This window comes from Bufo gargarizans, chromosome 10 (genome assembly GCF_014858855.1).
Source record: "Bufo gargarizans isolate SCDJY-AF-19 chromosome 10, ASM1485885v1, whole genome shotgun sequence".
NCBI classification, from domain to species: Eukaryota; Metazoa; Chordata; class Amphibia; order Anura; family Bufonidae; genus Bufo; species Bufo gargarizans.
This window is the reverse complement of record NC_058089.1, coordinates 21,654,836-21,671,879: the sequence shown is the minus strand read 5'-3', so window position 1 is coordinate 21,671,879 and position 17,044 is coordinate 21,654,836. Positions and strand designations below refer to the sequence as shown.

The window sequence follows — 17,044 nt, the reverse complement described above, 5'->3', positions numbered from 1 at the left end:
CTGGCAATGACTGCCTGAAGTCTTGAACTCATGGACATCACCAGACGCTGTGTTTCCTTCTTTTTAATGCTCTGCCATACCTTTACTGCAGCGGTTTTCAGTTGCTGTTGGTTTTCTGGGCATTTCTGTCTGAAGTTTAGTCTTTAACAAGTGAAATGCTCTATTGGGTTCAGATACGGTGACTGACTTGGCCATTCAAGAATATTCCACGTCTTTGCTTTAATAAACTACTGGGTTGCGTTGGCTTTATGTTTTGGGTCATTGTCCATCTGCATTATGAAACGCCGACCAATCGGTTTGGCTGCATTTGAGCACACAGTATGTCTCTGAAAACCCCAGAATTCATCCGGCTGCTTCTGTCCTGTGTCACATCATCAATAAACACTAGGGACCCAGTGCCACTGGCAGCCATGCATGCCCAAGACATCACACTGCCTCCACCGTGTTTTACAGGTGATGTGGTATGGTTTGGATCATGAGCTGTTCCATGTCTTCACCATAAATTTTTCTATCATTCTGGAAGAGGTTGATCTTGGTTTCATCTGTCCAAAGAATGTTATTCCAGAAGTGAACCCTCTGTATTTACTTCCATGCAGTCTTCTCTTTATAGTAGATTTGGATACTGATACGCCTATATCCTGGAGAGTGTTGTTCACTTTGTTGGCTGTTGTGAAGGGGCTTCTCTTCACCATGGTAATTATTCTGCGATCATCCACCACTGTTGTCTTCCGGGGGCGTCAAGGTCTTTTTGCATTGTTGAGGTTACCAGTGCTTCCTTTCTTTCTTTCTCTCTCAGGATGTACCAGACTGTAGATGTTGCCACTCCTATTAGTGTAGCAATTTCTTGGATTTTTTTTCTGTTTTCGCAGATGAAGGATGGCTTGTTTCACCTGTATGGAGACCTCCTTTGAACCGCATGTTTACTTCTCAGCAAAATCTTCAAAATGCAAGCATCACACCTCAAATCAACTCCAGGCCTTTTATGTGCTTAATTGAGAATGAAATAATGAAGGAATTGCCCACACCTGACCATGAAACAGCCTTTGAGTCAATTATCCAATATCTTTTGGTCATTTAAAAAACAGGGTGCCACATGTAAATGAGCTGAAACTCCTAAACCTTTCATCCAATTTTAATGTGGATACCCTCAATTGAAAGCTAAAAGTCTGGACTTTATGTCCATGTCCATTATATAGCTATAACTTGAATATGTTTTAGTAAACAGGTAATAAAAACAACATTTGTGTCAGTGTCCAAATATATATGGACCTAACTGTAGGTGCGGGTCCTAGGTGTGGGACCCACACCTATCAGACAATGGGTGTATATCCTAGAAAAATGCCCCCATTCTCTGAGATGGTAAAATCCCTTGGGACTATATCGAGAATGGAGCGGGCCAAGGTGGTGGCTGGAGGACTCCAGTGGGGCCACTACCAAGTGCTCTCCTCATAGAACTGAATGGGAGTGCACTGCACATGACCGGCAACCACTCCTATTCACTTCTATGGGCCCAACGGAAATAGCCGAGTGGTGGAACCAGCTCCTATCAGACAATGGGGGAATATTCTAGCGATATACTCCCATTGTCTCAGATGTGAATACCCCTTTAAGTTAACAATGGCAGAAAACTTTTCATTTACATTTTCCATGGCTTTTCAGCCATACATCTTAAAGCAGAATTGCATAAAAGTCTAGAAAGTGCATGATTCTGAGGGAAAGATCTAAGTATTTCTAGCAGTGGACAGGCTCAAAGAAGAACAAAAATGAACATTTAAAATGACTGATTACTCGTTTGTTCTGTACCTGGAAGCGCTTTATTGCTTTATACTTGGACCGATTAAAATCAGAATTTTCGCTAATCTTTGAGAATCTGACAATCTGGCGCCCATATGGCTCAGCAAGGGATTTACGGCATAATAAATGACAAATGGTGCAATGTTTTCTGACAAGAAGCAGTGGAATTATGTGATATGATAGCTAGACAGGTTTTCAAGTTCCCAATTAAGCTTAAGCTACTTGTACATTTGGTAGAAGTTATAAAAGGTCTTTCTGGAAAACGTTGATACGGGTTGACTGTGGGTTTTATGGATTTTAAAGGAATATGAGGCATTTATGGTATATCAGCAGGATATGTCAAAAATACTTGCCTGCTGGAGGTCCCATCTCTAGAAGCTCCATTTACTGGGGGAATTGGGTCTCTTACCTTTGTTTGGTGTCGAAAATTGGCCACCATTTTTATCCGCCTCCGAAGAGTCCAGTCATGTGTTTACTGCCTCTTATATATGTAACCATTACATTCATCATATAAATGTTACATTCATCTGAATGTTCAGCATGTTATACTACATATGTAGGGTCGGACTGTCCCACCAGGGTACCAGAGGATACTCCATTGGGCCAAATCCATATTGGCTGGCTTAAGCATGAGGAGTGTGTATACTCGCCAACCATTGGCTCGGCCGTCTAAGTACACTTTATTTTTTGAATGTTTTCACTTTTAAAATTTCTTTTTAGTTATTTAGGATATTTCGGGTTCGGTTCCAAGTTGTATTGTAGGACCGGGAAGCGGTGAATGCAGCGCTCCCCGGACCCTGTACTCACCGCTTCCTGGTCCTCTGCCTTTGGCTGAGGGCTGATTGTGGGTCTGATCTGAGGTCTTAGTGGGGTCTTATTAACACTGGGGGTCTGATTGGGGCTGTGAGCTGAGGTCTGATTAAGATTGGGGGTCTGATTGGGGCTCTGATCTGAGGTCTGATTAAGATTGGGGGTCTGATTGGGGCTCTGATCTGAGGTCTAATGAAAAATATTTTTTTCCTATTGTCCTCCTCTAAAACCTAGGTGCGTCTTATAGGGCGAAAAATACGGTACTTCCCCTAGGACATATGATGCATGTAGATTATTAGAACCCAGATCCAGAACTTTACATTTATCCACTTTGAACCTTATTTGTCACATACTGTAGATGCCAAACACTCAGCGTATCCAAGGTAGTAGATTCTAGCTTTCCTATTTCCTAGTGCCCACTCCAGACTCCTACTTGTAGCACAGAAAAGGGAGAAAAAACATTAACACAACCAAGGTAAGTAAAGTATGATCGTTTATTGCCTATAACCAAGCTTCAGTGATCGTAGATGGCAGACAGAAGCCGCATTATTTCATTTTTTTAATACTGAGAGGTAGATATTGAAGATGATTTCTAAGACTGACAATAAATATTGTACGGTTTAAATGTATTCATCATTGCAGCACACAAAGATTTTAGCTCATTTCATGAGGGAGCATCAAAGACAACGTACGGTATATAGAAAACAATCTAACATAATGTAGCCTCCACTGTAAATGATAGCCTCCTGATGTAAAGGAATATTAGAAGTCACCAAGGAGGCTTGTCTCCCTATGAAATACAGGTCACAGAGCTCAGACGGGACATCTAATGTACTCTATAATTCATGGTAGGGGGTATAATATTCCTGATCCATAGAATACAGACCTAAACTGCTACAGAACCTCTTTTTGAATTGTTAGAAGGATATTCTTTGATTGATATAAAACCTTCTTATCCTTTTTAATGTCTGCAGCAGCAGAGGTGTGTATGATGATGTCCTGCAGCAGCTGATGTGTGTATTATGATGTTCCGCAGCAGCTGAGGTGTGTATGATGATGTCCTGCAGCAGCTGAGGTGTGTATGATGATGTCCTGCAGCAGCTGAGGTGTGTATGATGATGTCCTGCAGCAGCTGATGTGTGTATTATGATGTTCTGCAGCAGCTGAGGTGTGTATGATGATGTCCTGCAGCAGCTGGTGTGTATTATGATGTTCTGCAGCAGCGGAGGTGTATATTATGCTGTTCTGCGGCAGCTGAGGTGTGTATTATGCTGTTCTGCAGCAGCTGAGGTGTGTATGATGATGTCCTGCAGAAGCTGAGGTGTGTATTATGATGTTCCGCAGCAGCTGAGGTGTGTATGATGATGTACTGCAGCAGCCGAGGTGTGTATGATGATGTCCTGCAGCAGCTGAGGTGTGTATTATGATGTTCTGCAGCAGCTGAGGTGTGTATGATGATGTCCTGCAGCAGCTGAGGTGTGTATGATGATGTCCTGCAGCAGCTGAGGTGTGTATGATGATGTCCTGCAGCAGCTGAGGTGTGTATTATGCTGTTCCGCAGCAGCTGAGGTGTGTATGATGATGTTCTGCAGCAGCTGAGGTGTGTATTATGCTGTTCCGCAGAAGCTGAGGTGTGTATGATGATGTCCTGCAGCAGCTGAGGTGTGTATGATGATGTCCTGCAGCAGCTGAGGTGTGTATTATGCTGTTCCGCAGCAGCTGAGGTGTGTATTATGATGTCCTGCAGCAGCTGAGGTGTGTATGATGATGTCCTGCAGCAGCTGATGTGTGTATTATGATGTTCTGCAGCAGCTGAGGTGTGTATTATGCTGTTCCGCAGCAGCTGAGGTGTGTATGATGATGTCCTGCAGCAGCTGAGGTGTGTATGATGATGTCCTGCAGCAGCTGAGGTGTGTATGATGATGTCCTGCAGCAGCTGAGGTGTGTATGATGATGTTCTGCAGCAGCTGAGGTGTGTATTATAAAGTTCTGCAGCAGCAGAGGTGTGTATGTTGATGTCCTGCAGCAGCTCAGGTGTGTATTATGATGTTCTGCAGCAGCTCAGGTGTGTATTATGATGTCCTGCAGCAGCTGAGGTGTGTATTATGATGTTCTGCAGCAGCTGAGGTGTATATTATGATGTTCTGCAGCAGCTGAGGTGTGTATTATGATGTTCTACAGCAGCTGAGGTCTATATTATGCTGTTTTGCAGCATCTGAGGTGTGTATTATGCTGTTCTGCAGCAGCTGAGGTGTGTATTATGCTGTTCTGCAGCAGCTGAGGTGTGTATGATGATGTCCTGCAGCAGCTGAGGTGTGTATTATACTATTATGCAGCAGCTGAGGTGTGTATTATGCTGTTCTGCAGCAGCTGAGGTGTGTATTATGCTGTTCTGCAGCAGCTGAGGTGTGTATTATGCTGTTCTGCAGCAGCTGAGGTGTGTATTATGCTGTTCTGCAGCAGCTGAGGTGTGTATTATGCTGTTCTGCAGCAGCTGAGGTGTGTCCTACACAGTGGACTGAGCTTTCTGCTTCCGGCTCTGTCTACTGTATAGTTTCCCGAGCTGACGGCTGCTGGGAACAGCTGATCAGTGGGGGTACTGGGTGTCAGTCCTCAACCGATTTGTTACCAATGGCCTATCCTGAGCATAGATCATCAATATCTAAATTCTGGGAACTCCCCTTAAAGTCAGTCAGTTAGTGATTAAAACAGAAGGAGCTTCCTACAAAAGTAATTTTTGACAGTCTGCTTTTCCAAGAAGGGGAAAGCAGTGCCCATGTGGCACCGCTGATCTCTGTATAACTGTCAGGTTCTGTGGTATGATGTCTATACAGATATTGATGGAATACGTCCATTACTAGTATTTGCTTCTCGGAACCCCTGGAAAATGCATTTATCTCTTCATCAGAGACACGTCTACTTAGTCTTCTCGGAAGGGATACACATATTGGTAATAACCGGTTTAAGCTATGAAGTTTTCTTTATAAAAACAGGAGTTTCGTGCAGGCTGCAGTTATAGTTCCGTAGGACTGTGCCTCCATCGAACACCTGGGATGTGCTCTTGTCCATCCACTGGTAATCTTTTCCAGGTAGGAAAATATCTCGCTGAATTTTGCCTTTCTCGGTGATAGGAGCGATCAGCATCTGAGAATAGACAAGAGGTACAAAGTGACAAATAATCAGCATCTGAGAATAGACAAGAGGTACAAAGTGACAAATAATCAGCATCTGAGAATAGACAAGAGGTACAAAGTGACAAATAATCAGCATCTGAGAATAGACAAGAGGTACAAAGTGACAAAAAATCTGCATCTGAATACAGTTGGAGTAAATGGGTGCAATATTCAACTGGCACATGGTACTGCACGGTTTAAAAATACCAACCTGGTATGAATGGAGACTTGTACTGTACAAAAGTAATATTTTAGACTTGAAATGCTGGTGCCTCATGGGCATAGCTATAGTGGAAGCAGCGGCTGCTATGGGGCCCAAACTCAGAAACAGCTTGCCCGGGAGGAGGACTAAAAGATTTTATTGTCAGGGTAACAGTATTATACAATGATATTATATACAGTGTCAGTATATAAAGTGACATGACATACAGTATATACAAGTAGGAAACGGAGAGAGCGTCTGCCAGGATGGTGGATTCACGGTAAGAGGCGGTTGCAAAGAAGTTGGGGGGGGGGGGGGTGTTCAAAAAATTTCTGTGGGGCCCGGTCAGTTCTACTTATGCCCCTGTTGTGTCTATGTGCATGCAATCCTCTTCTGAACATCTTCTCTGTTGTGATGAGTGCAGAAGTTTCCAACCTTCTTCTCTTATAATGGGAAGGATGATTAATTGGCTTCAACTTCAAGCTAAGTCTTTGCACCTCTTGCCTTATACTTTAGACTTCAAAGCAACACTAATCTGATCCATAAAGCTGTTTGAAGGATTTTAACCAATAAAATTTGGAATGTTAACAACCAGAGAACAATGGGCAATATTTCAAACACTGCCTCGCCGCAGCATCCAGCAGCCTCCATTTATAAAAGTGGAAGAGCCAGAAATGGAAACACATGGAAATAGAGGGCTCTTTTTACGTGTGATTTGGCTGATATTTTTGGAGGTAATGACCCTTATTGTGGGATTTATTTTACTAGCTCATGTGCAAAAAGGGAATTTATCAAGAATTCTGGCTTTAAAAAGAGGCAAAATAGGAATTTGTGACATTTTGGGGTAAAAATGTTGTGACGTTTTGCATTTTTACATCACTCACTTCAGTTTTGGAAAGTGGGTGGGAAGGTGGGCAAGGTTAGCCTGTCAAGCTGAATTAAGCCATATTTATCAACTGCGAGTGTTTAAAAGGTCCACTTAAATTGTTGCACACTTACTTGAGTAAAGACATAGCATAGAATACTGTACAGAGTAACATCTCAAGGCAGAAGTGTTAGACTTAAGCTTCTTTCACACTCGAGGCATAGTTCCGGAAGGCTGTTCCGACAGAGAACAGCTTGCTTGAGCTCTGTGGATCCAACATTGCCGGATGTTAACCACAATGACCACCGGCCCCATTGACTATATCTGATCTGGCAGCTACCTGGCAAATATGCCGGGATTTGGCTGGACAAAAAACGCTGAGTGCCAAAACAGCCTGCCGGAACCATGCCACGAGTGTGAAACTAGCCTTAAAGATGCACCAAAGTTATCATTGTGCAACGTTTGATAAATGTGTTGCAAATTACACCAAAACAGATTCTCGCAAATCTAATTTTACAAATTCATCTCATGTTACATGCATTGTTTGTGTACCATGCAGCATTGTTTTTTTTTGTTTTTTTTTTAATGGTGGTCTATGGGCAGCATATGCAACGGTGTGGCATGCAAGTTTGTGTGTGAGGAGCACAAATGTTTGTGCAAATAATTTGCCACTGTGATACTGGTAAACATATGTGTGGTGGTGTCAATAATAAGCCTAATTAGGCATGGATGGGATTGAGGATGCGCCCTGCTGTAGGCTGTTCGGGCATGCTGGGAGTTGTAGTTTTGCAACAGCTGGAGGGCCGCAGTTTGAGGATGCCTGAACTAAGGTGTAGAAGCAATCTACCTGTGTGTATTAACGTGAAATTGAGCGTCAAGACTCGATCATCAATTCCACATGGTTGCAATAATTTTTTTTTAGGGGGGCTCAATTTTATTAAGTAGCATATATACGTGATATCCTGCAGTAATACTTAAGGTGGAGCAGCAACCTACCTGTGTGTAATAACGTGAAATTGAGCGTCAAGCATTAATCATCCATTTATGCTGAATATTCAGTTTCCACATGGTTGCACTTAAATTTTTTTTTGGGGGGGGGGGTTCAATTTAATTAAGCAGCATATATACATGATTACTGCAGCAATATAATGTAGTCTTACACAGGTGTGCGGCCGAAGACAGGGTAAATGTCTGATTATTGTAAACCCTGAGAGACGACGTGTGAGGGAGACTCCCCTTAAACAGGCGTGCGGCTGAAAACAGGGTTAACCTTGAGTTATTTGTCGAATATTACTTTCCACTGTTCTACGTGTTATTTGTTATTTACTGCCAGTTTTACAAAATCCTATATTAAGGAAAAACCGCTTCCAGTTTCCTGCACTTTACACGTTCACAATGAGTCACTTTTTCTTTACTGACAGTCATTACTTGTGAGTGTTGTACGGGCAGGCATTCCGACCCTGTCAAGGCATAACTTTTGGATACTTGGTCCCTCCCAAGCCACTTTTTTTAATTTATTTTTTAACCCATGACACCGTGTGTGTAAAACCTCATCTGCCCCAATAAGGGACAGTTTTTGGAAGCTTTGGAATATAAAAAAACATAAAAGATGTGCCGGTGCTCTGTGTTTTTAAACACGCTGTATGTTAATGCCATCATATATGCATTTACCCAGTCTTAATCAGACATCATTTACTATTGCTGTCATAGCATGCCAGAGCTTGGGGAGGGGGAAAAATTCTTAAAAAATAAATTAAAATAAATAATACATTTTCTTAAATGAAATTATGAGTCCGAGAAGGCTAGAGGGAGTTATATAGCAACTTTTGGGGCAATTAGAGCAAGTTCAGTTCAGGCTGAATCAATTGGTCCAAACTGAACTTTTTCAAAAGTTCGGCAAACCAGACCTGAAACTTATTTCTAGACGGGATGATTAGATGACAAGTGCGTATCTTTTTGCTTCTTTTGAAGAAATACCCGCATATGTTACAATCAGAGAGAAAGTATGCTTTGTGATTAATGGGGGAGCAAGGGTTAACATACACAGAAGTCCATGTTACCACTCCCCTGGGGTCAGTCACAGCTATCTGTATGTCAATCACTGCCACTGCCCATTGGTTATCTAAGCATAGAAAGAGCAGATGTTTAAATGAGCAAAATGAAATATAGCGCTGACATATTCCATAGTTCTTTACAGACATCGGGGGTCATTTATCAAAGACCGGCATTTTACGCCTTTGCTGCCGGAGCATGCTCTAAATTTATGACGAGGCAAATTAGGTGCATCCTCCACCAGTTTGTGCACCTAGATAGAAATCTACTCCAGCCCCTGACTAGAGTAGAAAACTGGTATAAATGATAGTCAATTTGCCAGGGCTGATGGCCTTCCCAGTGTTGAAGACATTGTAAAAATACCATGTGCACATAGTGTAAATTTAGGCTCCTGGGCATTTAAAAAGTCACACAGCAGATAAATGACCCCCATTATCATCACTCACTGTCGAGCTCACAATGGAAGTTTCCCCATTGGTATGTCATTGGCATGTGGAAGGAGATCCATGCAAACACAGGGAGGACCTACAAACTCCATGCAGATGTTGTCTGTGGTCAGATTCAAATCTAGAACCCAAAGTGGCGCAAAACACCAGTGCTAACCACTGAGCCATGATGATAAATATTTTCCCACAAAACTATATATCAGTCAGTTCAGCTCCATCTTTTCTATAACATGCTGCCTGCAGATTGGCCACCATCTTATATGTGACACGTTGCCTTTAAATTATGTATCGGACAGTGCATTACAACGTATGTAAAATGTCTAGTAGTTGTCTCCAGTGATGGTCAGTTCACAGTGTTCGCCAGCGAACACATGCGGGCTGCCATCTTTAGTAAAGTAGACTCACCCGTCCGGCGATGCACAGGTAAGCCCTTACCTGTGCCTGTGTTGGGAGCTGGTCTGAAATCAAATGCAGGCACCTCGGAGCAGGCAGTTCTGAGAACAGCCGCCGGGGGCCTTCATCGGGCTGTTCTCGGAACTGCCTGCTCCCGGTGACTGTATTTGATTTCAGACCGGATCCCAGCACAGGCACAGGTAAGGGCTTAACTGTGCATCGCTGGACAGGTGAATCTACCTTACTAAAGATGGCAGCCCGCATGTGTTCGCTGGCAAACACTGCGAACTGACCATTCGTGGTTGTCTCACACTCTTGGTGTAGTGTTGGGTGGCCATGAAGCACACATAAAGCAGTACAGTTAAAATATTAGAAAATGCTGGATGTATCCTCCTACTATTGATTACAGCCATTATTATTGTCCTCACCTCATCTCCTATCAGAAATTCATTATCTACTGTGAAAGCCACTGGATCTTCTGGACTGAGCCACCAGACAGGTCTGAAGATGGGGATCCCCGTGTTCATCCAGTCTTCTGAATATTTTAATAAGAGTGGAGCAACCAAATCTTGATGTTTTTGTATGTATTGTCTTGTTAGGTTTAATACCTGAAAAAGATCAAATAAATGATGAACCATTCCAGTGCTGAAGCCACAATATACAGAAGACTTCATCTACTCGGCCCAATGGGAAATAAGACTTTTGGGAATATCAGTTTTCACAGTATATCATTACAGGTAGTTATGAGCGATTTGAAGTATCCGAAGTGGACTTCGATCCGAATTTCAGGGAAAATTTGATTTGCCACGAAGCTGAATTTCCTCATACTTCGTGGTAACAAATCACTTTTTCCAGAAATGGAATAAAAAAATACATACCTCATCCGTTTTAGCGCAAAGAGGCCGCCAAGGCCAACTTGATTGAAGATCCCGCGCAAAATCTTGTGCGCGATTATGATGTATGATGTCACCATGCCAGCTAGCGAGATGACATCATCACGCACCGCATGAGATTTCGCACAGGATCTTCAATCAAGATGGCCGTGGTTTTTTTTAACCCCTGAAAGCCTTCATTTTTCATCTCAGATGCCGTGATCAGCGATGAACGCTGCATCTGAAGAATTCAATGACGGGGTCTGCGCAATCGCCTTTCCTCATCAATGTGCTTAGTGACCAAGTAATACTTCTCAAAGCAAATTTCTTTGTGAAATTCGGCGAAGTAGCCAAATCAAAGTTTTTATAACTTTGCGCATCTCTAATTACAGGGGTTAGAGCTTTGTCTTCCAGAAATTGAATTCTCCCTGCCTGAAGCCATCAACAGGTGGCGCTCACTGGATACAGATGTATTATTCCCATTCCTGAGGGCTCTATTTTGATGGCCTCTGAGCCACTTACCCAATTATCACAGCAAACCCATGGTGGAGTATTAAATGACATAACAGGTAGAAATGTAATAATTTGGAGCCATCGAATAAAAAGTTCTTCTTCTGTTATGAATTCATCAGCTAGCGTCCCACCTGTAAAGGGAGATGAAATTACAATGCTCTATCAATTTACAGTCCAATGGAATACATTAGGTTGTATGCAATCTTGTGGACTGCAGCTGTCACTCAATAGTTAGATTCAACCAGTCTTGCTACAAACACTCAGTGTAGCCAAGGCCTTAGCCAGAACCTTGTGCTCACAACATGGGCAGCATGGTGGCTCAGTGGTTAGCAGTGTTGTCTTTCAGTGCTGTGTTCCTGGGTTTGAATTTGGCCATGTGGTTCTCCATTGGTTCTCCAATAGTCATTCAACACTCCAAAAACTCCAATGATAGGTTTATTTTGGAATTTAGATTGTGAACCCCATTGGGGACAGGTACCAATGTGAGAGAAGACAATTTCTGTTCACTGTTGCAAAATATGTGGGTGAATGAAATAATAGTAATATAATTTTAATCAATAGATATTATCACAACTACCAACCACAGAATGAAGGCTGTAGCTGGCTGACATAGGGAAGAGACGGAAGGGTTGATTATATCGCAATATGCCACCAATTACAGACTAAGATCTGACAAAGATCTGTTAGATCGAAACGCGTTGGTTGCGTTCCCATTTTCCATGTGGAGATGTATTTTTATATGAAGCTAAATAAATAATTTTCTTTTCATCTCAGTGCTGGACATCTTTTCACCCTTTTTTTCCTGGATTGTTCTGGCTTGATTCCTAAATTTACACCAAGAACAGACTACATGGGGGAGACTTATTATGGCTCCATGCCAGGCATAGGAAAATTGTTAGTACTGGTTGTGACAAAATGTTTAAACTTTTTAACTTTTTCCAACACCCTTGCCACTTTCCCTAACTTCTTTACAAACGTGTGCACCTAAAAACTGCTCATGGCTGGAGTAGATTTCAGCTCCGGTGCGCCCGTGGACCAACATAATAAATCTTCCCCTGTGTTGTGAACAGAGGATGGAGATCAGTTTATTTGAGAACTTCAAACATAGTTACATATTTAACACGGTTGAAAAAAGACATAAGTCCTTCAAGTTCAACCAAGGGATAGGTGGGGACGTGAATCCCAGAAGGAAGTGAGACTCAGATTTCTACACATTTTCATAAGCATTAATGTAATTTACTTTTAAGAATTCATCTAAACCCTTTTTAAAACTGTCCACTGTTCCTGCTGTGACCACGTCCTGAGGAAGTCTATTCCACAGCTTCACAGTTCTTACAGTAAAGAAGCTTTGACGCTTCTGGAGACTGAACTTTTTCTTCTCCAGTCGGAGGCAGTGCCCCCTTGTCTCTTTAGGGCATTTGACATGGAACAGTTTTTAACCATATTTTTTGTACGGCCCATTTATATACTTGTATAGGTTAATCATGTCCCCTCCTTAGAAGTCTCTTCTCAAGACTAAATAAATTTAATTTTTCTAATCTTTCTTCATAACTTAGACCCTCCATGCCTCTTATCAGTTTAGTCGCTTTTCTCTGTACTTTTTCCAGCTGTAGAGCATCTTTTCTATGGACTTGTGTCCAGAACAGAACTGCATATTCCAGACTCTTTGTAAAGTGGTAATATTACATCCCTGCCCCGCGAGTCCATGCCTCATTTAATGCATGACAATATCCCGGTGGCCTTAGAAGCAGCTGATTGACATTGTATGCTGTTATTTAATCTATGATCTACAAGGACACCCAAATCCTTCTCTATAAGTGACTCTCCCAGTGTTACATCAACTAGGACATATGAAGCACCGAGATTATTACTGCCAAGATGCAGAACTTTACATTTGTCCACATTGAACCTCATTTGCCAAGTTGATGCCCAATCACTCAGAGTGTTCAAGTCAGCTTGTAGTTTATGGATATCTTCCATAGATTGCACAGTACTACTTAGCTTAGTGTCATCTGCAAAAATAGAAATGGTGCTATTAATCCCGTCCTCAATATCATTATTAAATGAATTAAATAATAGAGGGCCCAGCACTGAACCTTGGGGTACAGCACTTATAACCCAAGACCATTCTGAATAGGAATTATTGACCACGGTCCTTCAACCAGTTTTCAATCCAATTACAAACTATAATTTTTAAGCCTATTGACCTTACAATACCTATTAAACGTCTATGAGGGACAATATCAAAAGCAAAGCAACATAATAAAAAAAGACCCGCAAATTATTACTTTGAAGAAAGCCCACTACTTCTACCATTAATAATGAACATTTTGAAAAGAAAAAAAGATTATGATTCTGTATCCTTTTAAAGTTATTTTTCGATATTGGACTGTAGTGCAGAGTACTGAATTGACATATGTTGTCTTTACTTGTGGCTGCATTTTCACACTTGTATAATTACATATAAAAAAAAAACCTGGAGCACATACCGTAATATGTTTCTATTTCTAACTTGTTCATAAACTGTGGAACAAAATTAGCACAAAATGTCTGTGGTGAGTCATTACGCTGTCTAAGAATTCTCAAGCAATGCTAGACTGACGAAGTCTGTTCTGAGTAAGTGGACGAATGTTTAAAGTGGTTTCTAAATTAAAAGCCATCTCAATTTCCTCTCCCACCCATAACAGGTGTCAAGACTGGGACGCTGAGCTTTATTGAGGGTACAAAGCAGTCAATTTACATGGAGTACATTCATATTCAGTATCTGTCAGCTTAGCGATTGTTCGGCCGATAGCTATCTATCTCGACTCCCTCCCGACTCCCCTGTACACACACACGTTCAGTTTAGACAAATGTGTATGTGCATTCAATGGGGAGAGAGGAAAAAGCTTCTGGAGGCAACTTATCTCCCAAGAGAACAAAAGGACAGGGTGGAAATTTCCCCTTCCCAGTTTCTTCTTTTCCCCGACACCAGTTGGGAGCGCCCCATACACAACAGACTGTTGGCTGAACCTAACGTTCTCTGCGGATTCAGCTGACAATACAGGGACCGTAGGCTTCATTGGCATACAGAAGTTGTCCAAAAGTTTGAAAACAAGACGATAGTCTCACAAAGAAGACTATGATCTACTGCAGTCCAACAACTAAGATAGATAAGACTTTATAGTAATTGTAAATACAATGAAATTTGTTTTGTAGCTCACAAGTATGCAACAGCCTTATGTTATATACAGAGCCATACTTCTAGCCCATAAATGGGCTTCAGTTATATCATCATGGGGCCCTGGCATAAATAAGGTGGCACATTGCTGACCAGAAGCAACTCTACTGGTTTCCCAGGGCATCTGAAGTTGGATAAATGACAACAAATATCATCACTCTTTATTAGGTGCAGTGCAAGCCAAGACATATGTACTCTCATGAGCTGCCCGCTCCTCCACCTACCAGCTGCTAATTGATAGATTTCATCCCATGCATAGTAATAGCTATCAACCAGCAATGGGAGGGGTGACCGTTGGATTGGCTCATGCTGTATCTGAAAAGTGTGATTTCATGAAAACTACTTTTATGCAAACTAAAGAAAAAAGTGACAACCTGCTATAGTCGGCATGTCAATGTATAGCAAGGTATATTAGTGTTTTTTCCCCTTTAATTCCTTGTAATGTAGTTGGTTAGTGGTACATGGTGATACCTGGTGTTCCTGAAGTATGAAGTAACTGTACATGCATACTGCACACTGAAGACCTTTTGGTGGAGCTAGGAGGGGCCAGAAGGCTAGAAACCATCTAGCTATGTAACAAAGAGCTCCATTTAAGACATCAGGGTAAGATGTGTCTTGCTACGATCACCTCTCTTTGTATCATATGGGAGTCGGCAGGGTACCATGTTGGGCACTGGTAGATGGGGAGCTAACTCATTTGTTCACAGCTTCTGGTGACTGTTACTTTACTCTGTATGTTATCTGTTGTGTGTGTGTGTATATATATAAAACCATGTAATCTGAAGTTTGGGAAAAAATTGACTTAACACGACAACACGGTGCATAAAGAATTTAGAAAAAATAAAAGATATATATATATATATATACAAAGATATAGTAAAGATAAAATACATGTATAAGATAAAGTAAGTAACAGTCACCAACAGTCATCAAACAAATGAGCCAGCTCCACTTTGACCAGCGCCCAACATGGCACTCAGCCGACACCCATATGATACAAAAAAGAGGTGATAGTAGCAAGACACATCTTAGGGCTCTTTCACACCTGCGTTCTTTTCTTCCGGCATAGAGTTCCGTCGTCGGGGCTCTATGCCGGAAGAATCCTGATCAGGATTATCCCCATGCATTCTGAATGGAGAGAAATCCGTTCAGGATGCATCAGGATGTCTTCAGTTCAGGACCAGAACGTTTTTTGGCCGGAGAAAATACCACAGCATGCTGCGCTTTTTGCTCCGGCCAAAAATCCTGAACACTTGCTGCAAGGTTGGATCCGGAATTAATGCCCATTGAAAGGCATTAATCCGGATCCGGCCTTAAGCTAAACGTTGTTTCGGCGCATTGCCGGATCCGACGTTTAGCTTTTCTGAATGGTTACCATGGCTGCCGGGACGCTAAAGTCCTGGCAGCCATGGTAAAGAGTAGTGGGGTGCGGGGGAGCAGTATACTTACCGTCCGTGCGGCTCCCGGGGCGCTCCAGAGTGACGTCAGGGCACCCCACGCGCATGGATGACGTGATCGCATGGCATGGGGCGCTCTGACGTCATTCTGGAGTGCCCCGGGAGCCGCACGGACTGTAAGTATACCGCTCCCCACTACTACTATGGCAACCAGGACTTTAATAGCGTCCTGGCTGCCATAGTAACACTGAATGCATTTTGAAGACGGATCCGTCTTCAAATGCTTTCAGTTCACTTGCGTTTTTCCGGATCCGGCGTGTAATTCCGGCAAATGGAGTACACGCCGGATCCGGACAACGCAAGTGTGAAAGAGCCCTTACCCTGGTGATATCTTCAGTGGAGCTGAGGTCTTTGTTAGAAAACTAGGGGGGTCATTTATTAAGACTGACGTTTTAGACACCGGTCTTAATAAGCCCCTGCGATAGTGGTGGATCTGCTAAAGTTATGAAGAGGCGTCAGCCTCTACATAACTTCGGCTCATCTAGCACCGGTCTAAATGTAAGTCATCTTCCTTTTTGGCTTACATTTAGACAATTTTCTACACCTAAAACAGCCCCTGCTAGCCCCAATTAAAGATCTGTACACATGTATGGTTACTTCATACTGCAAGAATGCAACTAGGTACCAAACATCACTAGCCAAATACATGGAATTAAAGGGGAAGCACCAATTAAAACCTTGAATTACAAGATTATATATATATAATTTTTTTAAATCATAGTTTAGTAAACTTTTATACACCTAAGTTGCGTTGTCTATTTTTTGCCCAATCTCAGAATTCAGGATAATACAGTCTGTCACTACTTTGTGCTGTCCTCAGATAGGGCAGCATAAATCTAGTAACAAACTCCTTTTAATGACTCTTACTTTACCTTTTGGCTCTATACACCACCACAATGGATTTGAAATGAAACAAACAAGATGTGCCTTAACTCCAAACCGTCAGCTTTAATTTAAGGGTATTTACATCCAAATCAGGTGCCTCCCACTGGTTAAGGAACCAAAAGTAATGGGAAAATTGGCTTCTCAGCTGTTCCATGGCCGGGCGTGTGTTATTCCCTCACTATCCCAATTACAATGAGCAGATAAAAGGTCCAGAGTTCATTTCAAGTGTGCTATTTGCATTTGGAATCTGTTGCTGTCAACTCTCAAGATGAGATCCGAAGAGCTGTCACTATTAGTGAAGCAAGCCATCATTAGGCTGAAAAAAACAAAACAAACCCATCAGAGAGATAGCAAAAACATTA

At 42.1% G+C, this 17,044-nt stretch overlaps 1 protein-coding gene across 1 annotated transcript in view; it reads right to left on the bottom strand.

Moving 5' to 3' along the window:
• Nucleotides 1-5,037: 5,037 nt before the first annotated feature.
• The window catches only part of MYORG (myogenesis regulating glycosidase (putative)), a 49,061-nt gene continuing 37,054 nt past the window's right edge, over nucleotides 5,038-17,044 (bottom strand). The window contains exons 8-10 of the mRNA XM_044270937.1: nucleotides 11,130-11,251; nucleotides 10,164-10,343; nucleotides 5,038-5,748 (exon numbers count right to left, since the gene is read on the bottom strand). Coding sequence (XP_044126872.1) covers nucleotides 5,572-5,748; nucleotides 10,164-10,343; nucleotides 11,130-11,251 — 479 coding nt within the window. The 3' untranslated portion in view covers nucleotides 5,038-5,571. The remainder of the gene's footprint in view (nucleotides 5,749-10,163; nucleotides 10,344-11,129; nucleotides 11,252-17,044) is intronic.